The sequence below is a fragment of the Seriola lalandi genome, unplaced genomic scaffold (assembly GCF_002814215.2).
Source record: "Seriola lalandi dorsalis isolate HSWRI2012SDOR001 ecotype SW California unplaced genomic scaffold, Sedor1 jcf7180002054692, whole genome shotgun sequence".
Taxonomy (NCBI): domain Eukaryota; kingdom Metazoa; phylum Chordata; class Actinopteri; order Carangiformes; family Carangidae; genus Seriola; species Seriola lalandi.
The window spans coordinates 3544830-3554301 of record NW_019525245.1 but is presented as its reverse complement, the minus strand read 5'-3'; the positions used below and the strand labels follow the sequence as shown (position 1 = coordinate 3554301).

Sequence of the window (9472 nt, the reverse complement as noted above, 5' to 3'; positions counted from 1 at the left end):
GGACTTGTCAGGTGTTCCAGAGAAAAGGTTGACTGAGTGGAAGATTACTTCACATAATGCAAGTTTTCTATGTCGGACACTGCTAAAAACACAAACTTGTTTTTCTGTGTATGCGTGTGTTGACATAGTGGAATAACTAAATAGCAAATCTCTCGAGGCTGATTGCATATGTTTTCTCATTGGCTCCCATTGCGTCCATAATATTTCTTTAAATAGCCTATTTTTCTCCAAATGTGAAGTGTTATTGTAAATGTTCAAATTAAGTGTTTAAAATGTTTTCACTCAAGTGCAACTAAATGAAATGTATAGAGAAATTTACATTCCAACACTTGCAAAATGCAACATGATACCGTGTAAATTACTGTTTGAAGAAGATTTATTGTTGAGCAAACAGGTGTTGCCAAAAGCAGCACACCAAAAAAAAAAAAAAAAAAGGTTTTGTCTAAATAGAAATCATGAAAACTATTATGAGTCATTTATATTTTATTGTTTTGGTACAGCAGGTTTAGCACAAGGTGTTTTGTGTGTTGATGGTTGGTGTATTTTTCCAAAACTTGTTCATATTAAAAGAGATCAAATCCTAAGTTACAGGTTTCACAGTGCTTTGCATTGGTCCAAGGACCAGAAGGAACAGCAGAGGAAAACACACACAACAGTGCCACCTGCTGGCTAAACAAGTGTGGTGCAGATATCACTGAACCCCCGGCAGCGACTCAGACTACAGTTGACAGTAAAGAACTAATTAACTTTCAGAAGCCTGAACAAGGACTCATCCATTAGCACCTCTTCACTGACGCTATCTGACTGAAAGTGTTTGCACCTCTTACAGTAAACACACACCCAATATTTGGTGAAGGCACTTTGTGAATGAACCATTAAAGAACTGGATGATAAAGCAGAGTGAGTGTGTTCTAAGGGCAAAAATCATGAATCTGAAAACATCACTCCTCAGCCACAGCTTCAGCCTCCACCTGCTCCTGCTCCTGCTCCTTCTTCTCCTCAGCAGCCGGAGCCTCGATTGCTACCTGCTCCTCCTCCTTCTTCTCCTCCTCTTTCTCCTCCTTCTTCTCCTCGGCCTTGATCACCACAGTTTCTGTCTTGGTGACCGTGGTGCTCTTCACTGCTGCTCCCTCGACGGCAGTGATGGAACTGCTGCCCGCTTTGAGTCCACCAAAGGAGCAGCTGACGTAGGACGGGGTGCGGGAGCTCTCTAGGCCGTAGGCGTTGTAGTTCACAGCTGCACGTTCACAAGTAAAAGGTAATGATGAACATGGACATAGTGGGAAGGTGGCAAGAGAGGTGACATTATATGCACTATATGTATTTTATATTGATCTGAATATATTTTCTGCAAAGTTTTTCTTGTCAGCCTATGTCAGGAACAGGAGTTGAACGGCCCGTTGAGACATTACATGTAAATAAGGTCTATCCAAAGAAAAAACAGAAAAAACCTTTTCTCCATTTACTTGATGCACTGCCACCAACTATGTTGTAAAACTGAAAATCCAGAGCTCACAACTTCAAATGCGTTCTCTTTTAATGCTTTCTGGACCTTGTAAAGCACTTCTCTTTACTTTTCATGCAACCATCACATAGAAAACATGGCTCACAGAATATTTCAATCAAGTGCAGATGGTGGGAGCAAATTTCGCCTGAGAGTCTTCTGCTAACAATTTTCTCAGTCTTGTTCCTAATGCAGAGTAAATTGTTCCTGTTCTGTGGGCTCATTCGCTGTTTGAGAACGTGTAGAGATACAAAACTTAAGACTCTTTAACCAGTAAGACGCAACATATAAAGTGACATAACAGGTAAGTTACCTGGGAAAGAGACATAAGGAGAGTAATTTGTCACATAAAGTATTTTATTAAAGGTATCTAAGGTGATTATTATTTATTTATTTATTTATTCCTGTTTCCTGGCTTGTTTTTCATGGGTTTATACTGTAATGTGGCAAAAATCAACAACAGTGAAACACTTTAAATATTTGCACCAATATAGGACATGAACTTACAAGTCTGCTTGGATACACTGGTCTTGATTCCAGTTGCTAACCTGTAGAGACAAATGGAAAAAGACAAGAACAAGCAAAACACCATGAGATCTACAGAGTAGTGTTGCTGTAAAGGATGCAGTTCTCATTACTCGCTCTCGCAGGAACATCTTACCTGGTTTCCTCTCCCTCCAGCAGCTTCCTGTAGGTGGCGATCTCAATGTCCAGGGCCAGCTTCACGTTCATCAGTTCCTGGTATTGGCGGACCTGCAGGGCCATGTCCTGCTTGGCTCTCTGGAGAGCTCCCTCCAGGTCTCTGATGCGAAGTTTCGCATCCCTCACTGCCAGCTCGCCACGCTCCTCGGCCTCTGCGATCTGAGTTTCCAAACTGTTTCGCTAAGAGTGGAGTGGGGAAAAAGTGAAGTGAGCTATACTGCAAACTCTTGATCCTGTAGTCTTTGTTCAGATAGGTACATCTAACTAGACAGTTATCTACACTGTTACAGTAAATACAGGAATAAAAAATGTTGTCAAATCAAAATCTGATTACAGTAAAATATGTCTAAATAAATGAAAGTGAAATCTGTAATCCTCACCTGTGCTTTAACTATGTCAATTTCAGACTGGAGCCTCATTATCCTGCGGTTCATGTCAGCAATCTCCGCTTTGGTTGACTTCAGGTCGTCACCATATCTGCCTGCGGACTGCTGCATCTCTTCATACTGATAAAGACAGAGACAAGTCAGACTGACACATCAAAATGCAGCATGACAACCTGGGTATTTTTTTGTTGTCTTGAAAGTCTGGTGTCATTCCAGGTGTTGGTGATGTTTGTTTTTAGCCTCACTTTTGGAACGGTGAGATATCGATTGCAACATACAGTGACGTGCAATCACCAGATGGACTGTGTTTAGTTTCTGCAGCAACGTGTGTGCACTTGAGATGTTTGAGAAAATGACAGTTGAAGTAAAATAAGTTGAGGTGAGATGTGGCTAAAGGGCAAAAACAAGAAAAGACAGGAGAAGAGAAGTCGTCCTACACCATGTGCCACAGCTGGTTTACATGTGTGATAACAACAAGTGAGCTGCAGGGACTGTCCTCACAGACTCACAGGCTCTGTCTCAAATAACACAAAGAGCGGCCTCACCTTGGTTTGGTACCATGACTCAGCCTCTGCTCTGCTGCGGTTGGCGATATCTTCATACTGGGCACGCACTTCAGCGACGATGGCGTCCATGTCAAGGTTACGGCTGTTGTCCATCTCCACCACAACAGATGTGTCCTTGATCTGGGACTGGAGCTCACAGATTTCCTACGCAGGGAAACACATCAGCATGGACAGAGGATGAACAGACATGGAAACACATAATTTTGAGGTTATGCCTTTTTTTTAATACCATATAGCTAAATAAACTGAAAAATGAAGTAAGGTTATTACAGCATCGTAGATCTGCCTCAAGAACTCAATCTCATCAGAGAGTCCGTCCAGTTTGGCTTCCAGCTCCACTTTGACCATGTACGCTGCATCTGTGTCCTACAAGGCAAAAGACAGCACTGAGAGAAAATCATTGTTGCTTATAGGCCTGACCCTGAGGCACACATGGTCATTGTGTGGGCTCATTGTGCTCAAAGGTTAATTATAGTTTCAAGATCCTGAGTATGTCTGAAAACAGACCTTCTTTATGAGGACAAAGTTGTTCTCAAACTCATTGCGCTTGTTGATTTCATCCTCATACCTGGAAAATAGAAAAATTTCAGTTTAATCTTAATCATCAAACTTGGCTTTTGACCCATATGATGCATATAATTGCAAATATCAAGCCCACATTGGCTTAGAATATGATTCTTGGTAAAACAGATAAAGAATATACCTTATATACTGTATATATGAGGTAATTATTTGAATGTATGTGGCGTTTTCACTAACTTAAATATACAAACTAAATAATGGATTAGAGTCAGATTGATACTCGTTTATTATTGCATGTATATCAGTATGATGTGTGTATGTTGGCCATTAAGTAACGTGAGATTGCAGTACAGAAATGCCAAACTAGGGTTGACATAATTTAGAAACAGTGTCATAGTTTGTCCACCAGAGTGCACTGACAAGTTAGTTTTTACACTGGAGAACATCCTGCTCACCATACATCTTGGTCACACATTAAAACATTTTTTTTTTCAATATCAATCAGATTAGTATCAATTCTGTTTTTATGTAAAAAAAAAAAAAAAAAAAAGAGAGAAGAAGGTCTACAGGTTGATATATCAAATGTTTAATTGCCAAAATGTATAACAGTGTGTCTAAATCTAAATCTAGTGTCAGTCTGGCCATAGGCAGGCTTTTTCCACACATACAATCCTCACTATAAGTTATTACAAAAATTATGTTCGGACAACACATGTACAACATGTTTTGGAAAAATTAAGCCTCTGGCAGGAACATCAGGTTCAGGGTAAAAACTTACTTGGTTTTGAAGTCCTCAACCAGGCCTGTCATGTGATGCAGGTCAGATTCCAGTTTGACTTTTTCATGGCCCAAGTTGTCAAGCTGTTTACGCAGGTTGGCAATGTAGGCTTCAAACATGGCATCGATGTTGGAGCGAGAAGTGGTCTGTTCCTGCATAAGTTTCCACTTGGTCTCGAGCATTTTGTTCTGCTGTTCAAGGAAGCGAACCTGCAGAGAGAAAAGTCAGTGATCAGTACACAAAGAGGTGAATAAATAGCTCTGCTTCATCTGCTTCATTTAGAGACGGCTGTGTGAGTGTATGAGTATATAGATATCACCAGTCTGAGGGATAAAAGACTGGATGCATGATACACATTTTCACATGGTGAAACAAAAAACGTAACTGTGTATTGTGGGTAGGAGGAGGTGGTTGAGTCATATGTGTGGTTGATAGAGTAAGAATGCATGTGAAGAGAGGGTGGGAGTGACTCAAAAAGCATGAATGGCTTCACTCTGTTTGCCGATGGACATGGACAAAGAAACACATGAACATCAACCGAAAGAAAAATAGCTGAAGTGAACGTCTCCCACCTACAGCAACCTCTAAATGTCACATCAATTACTGGTCACTCAGTTTGTCACCCATAGTGCCGCGTTTCAACACAGAGTGGCACTGTTTCCCAATTGTGACACAGTTCGCCCCTTTACAACTTTTCTATTCAGCACCCTGATGACCCTGGGTGGGGTCCTGCTACCACTCTGCAAACATGACAAGAGACACACAGTTCCGCGTGCGCGTGTGTGTCTGTGCATGCCATGTCACAATGCCATGTAGAGGAGGGGTAGAGTGTTTTGTTTTGCATTTTGATGAATTAGCCTCAGCGTGATTGATTAACAGGTTAACTTCTACCCTACATTTCTGCCGGGTGCCTCTTTAAACAACAGAGCACATTTATGAGTTACAATGACAGATAACCAAAGAATCTGATCAATCTCGGGTAGAGAACAGTGCAAGCTTCTGTCTGATGATTGATAAGAGAGCTGTTTCTGGCATTTTTCTGATGTTTAATAGTGGATGGATAACAATACTATTGTCAAGAAAATGGCTTTCAGATTTTTTTTTTCTACTGTAGTGATGTACTCCATTGAGCTTTTACTGTAACAAGCTCATCAGACCTTTCCCCTGCCACTCCCTCTCTTTTTTTTTTTCTATAAGTCTTTGCAGGCTGTGAATTTTCAGGCAATGAAGTTTGAAAATAACACAATATATAACATTTTGCAAAGCATGAACGTAAGAATGGATGCATAACATGAATACCAGAGTGCATGGATACGCCTGTCACTTTGTCTACTTTCATCAAAACGCAGGATATTGCTCACACAGGGATGTTACCCGCTTCAAGCAACAATTGTTCTGCTCTTCATCTCAGCCTTGTATGTGCTCTGCATCCAAGTTGATCCTCTTATCTGAGATCAAGACGCTCAACATTTGAGGAACCTAAGCCGTGACTCAAAACAGTCAGTAACCTCCACAGAATCACCGCACCTGGCTTTTAGCAGACTGCTTATTGTTATATACACAGCTTTTACAGGCAGTTTCTTAAGGATGATCTCCATTATGAAATCAGACCTCTTTCACCTTGAGCTATTTTGGCTTGAAGTGCACTAATTTCCTCTGAGGTTCCTGAGTGATTTTATACTTTGTGTGGACGTTATTACTTTTATCCCACCAGTCATGGATGATAACAGAATATAGGAAACTAAGCAACATGCAGAATGTGCTGTTGATTGTTATTGTTGTGATTGCAGTTCTCCCCATCCTGCCTTTATGCCATGAAAGAAACAATTTCCCTCTGGTACAATGATTTTTATCTTTGATATTTCAAGACAATGTCCACTTGACTGACCTTATCAATGAAGGAAGCAAAGCGGTTGTTCAGGGTCTTTATCTGCTCCTTCTCCTGGGTGCGGATCGCCTGGATGGTGGGGTCAATCTCCAGGTTCAGGGGGGCCAGCAGGCTCTTGTTCACAGTCACCGCAGTGATGGGGGCCACCATTTCATTGGCCATGCCACCTCCCACACCTCCACCGTAGCCCACATAGCCAAACTCTACTCCACCTCCTCTTTGTGCAGACCCCCCAGCAACGTACCCACCGACCACCTTAAACCCCCCAGCACCCACGGCAGCACCACTGCTGCCCACTCCCCCATAGGAGCTGCGGACAGCGTAGCTCTGCCTGGCACTACCCACACCATGGCCTCCATAGCCGGAGAAGGAGCGGCTGCTGAAGCCCTGGGTCGGGCCCCTGGAGGAGGATGACAGGGTGGAGTAGGTGGTGGTCTTCACGGCTCTGACAGACATGGTCACAGTTGGAGTCTGTAGCACTGAGATGGTGTGACAGGAGAGACTTTGCTGAGGGAAGGAGAGTCAGGCAGATAGGACCCTCCCTGGTCCTCTGTGCTATTTATCAGAGCAGGGGAGGGACCGTGCTGAGGTGCGATTGGCTGGTGTCCTCAGCAGGGGAGTGAGGGTTGAGGGGGGAGAGGAGGAGAGGGGAAGAGCTGAGGGAATGTTAGGGAAGAAAATCGCATCATGTTACACATTTACAGCACAGTGTTGGAGGGAGAACAAGAATTGCATAATAGTCAGTGTGCCAGTTTCTATAAAACTACTGCAGAAACACTGGAAAACTCTCCAGAGCTTTGTCCACTTTAACACGTTTGTAAAATGTCATTTTCCATGCTTGAAACATTACATTGCTTTCCATCATAATGACATATGCTCCCAGGCTATTTTGCATCCATAAAAATATACTGCACTTAAAACAGTGTCTACATTGTTGTATCCTGTGTACACACAGCACTGGAGTATAAAGTCAAACCTTAGATATAATGAACAAGCACATCATTTTAGACCTTCTCTTCTCCTTTACAAGTTCTCATGGACGTGATATATTGCAAAGTAAATTGTGGTTTCCCAGTGTGATGGCTTTTACGTGTTTGTGGGCAGCCACTGTATGTCTCATAATTGTGGGAGAAGCAATTTTACCCACTCGATATGATCCACTGACAAGTGTTTCTAGATATGCTGCAGAAAATCGTCATATCAAACAAATAATAACAAAAGTTATAGAAAAAGCAAAAACAAAAACTTCATTAGACTTTTACAGGTGGTTTCATCTAACACTTCAAAGTAAAAGCATGCACTTAGTAAAGTCAGTCTGTTGCACAATTATAAGGTGCACTTTGCTGGATGTTGCCATTATCAGCTATGATCAGTGGACCAATGCACACACACACACACACACACACACACACACACAGGAATTATTGATGAACATTCCTTCCATATCAGCCAAGTGAAGAGCAAACAGAGTTTGTCTCTATTTTACTCTGGACTCCACCTTAGTTTTAAAAAGCTTTTCCATACCCATAAAAGTAGTGTAGTGATAAATAACTCATAAAAACACAACATAAAAGTACTGAGACTGCACAAGATAGATAGATAGATAGATAGATAGATAGATAGATAGATAGATAGATAGATAGATAGATAGATAGATAGATAGATAGTTTTGTGGCAATTGTATTTCAAACGTGTACCTCAACAATCATCTCAAGCTGTGCAAATCATGATTTATTTGTCGCTGGGCAGATTTATGACTCATGATCTTTTCTGAGCGGTTAAGACTGCTGTCTAATTTGTACCAGAATGACCCCCCTTACTCCCTCTACCAGCATTTTCACCACACCCCTATTCTTTTGTTTACCAGGTTTTATATGTTTCTGAAAAAAAAACCAGCCATTTACCAGCTAATGAAAAGAACCAAATCCCAAGGTACTCTACTGTGTGGAAACTAAATGTGATTAGACAGAGAGGGTGTGTGTGTGTGTGTGTTATGGAAAGTACATGTTAACAACCTGAGAGGGACTTTCAGGTTTTGCACCAATCAAAAAAAAAAAATGCATGTTTTGCTTGGCTTGCCTCAAACAGTGACGTGACTCTTCACAATGGGGCTGCTATGCTAAACTTGGAGGCAACCATATAAGTACAAGTCTGCCAGTTTTTGTTGTTTCATTAACGGAACCTCTCTGACAAATATGTCATCATAGCTGACGAACAGAGCTGCATTTATTTCATGTCTTCATGGCTTCATCATGATTAAGACTGATCTTCTCTGTTCTCCCCATGAAATAATTCCTCATTCTTTGTGCATGAGGACTGTAAGAGGGTAATTGAAAGAGCTAACCCCCTGACCTGCAGTCTCTTAAGAGGCCAGTGATGTTTTGCTTTGTATGAAGCTGCTATATGACACATCGAGTCAGGAATGTGCTAACAGAGACACATACATGCTACAAGTCGGAGAGGAAGGGCGGAGGGAAGATGAGCTAGTGGGGGATATGAGAAGACAATTAGCAAAGATAAGAAACAAACCTATTTCAAAACCACTGACAAACTGACTGAGATGTTCGGAGAGGACAGGGTGGGATATATGATGGTGTAAAGCAATTTAAAGTAGAGTGAAGAAAGATAAAAATAAAAGTCCAGTGAAGGCTGCAATAAAGATGATTTCATCATTATCATCATTCATCGTTCATGCATCTTCATGTTTATGATATGGCTATAGTTAACGTGACGCCTGCAGTGCTTTATGAACTATATAACAATACAAAATTAAACTCAAGTCAAAGGCTAAAACTGAGGAAAAGCAGAAAGGCAGCAAAACATTGAAGGTATAAAAACCTGTCTGTAAGCAAAGCATATATTTTAATAAATGATTGGTTGGTGTCAGTGTTGGTCTTGAAGCTGCAGTCACTAAGCCTTAAATCACAAACCTCAGTTATAAAACTCACTTCCTGCTGCGCTCAGTGATGCATGTTCAAACAACCTCCGCAACAGACATGAATGAAATCTACACCAAGGCATGGAGCATAGAGTGAAACATATTGTATACATAGATGTAATGAAAGTGCAGATATACTCAATGCAGATATGCAGATACACTCAAAGTAAAAAAAAAAAAAAAAAAAA

At 41.3% G+C, this 9472-nt stretch overlaps 1 protein-coding gene across 1 annotated transcript; it reads right to left on the bottom strand.

Moving 5' to 3' along the window:
- Positions 1 to 358: 358 nt before the first annotated feature.
- LOC111667861 (keratin, type II cytoskeletal 8-like) lies at positions 359 to 6884 on the bottom strand. Its single transcript, XM_023423711.2, has 9 exons — positions 6347 to 6884; positions 4459 to 4667; positions 3666 to 3726; positions 3429 to 3524; positions 3138 to 3302; positions 2587 to 2712; positions 2166 to 2386; positions 2012 to 2052; positions 359 to 1237 (listed from the first exon to the last, which is right to left on the bottom strand). The coding sequence occupies exons 1-9, from the start codon at positions 6800 to 6802 to the stop codon at positions 942 to 944; spliced, it is 1671 nt and encodes a 556-aa protein (XP_023279479.1). The 5' UTR covers positions 6803 to 6884; the 3' UTR covers positions 359 to 941.
- Between the last annotated feature and the right edge of the window lie 2588 nt (positions 6885 to 9472).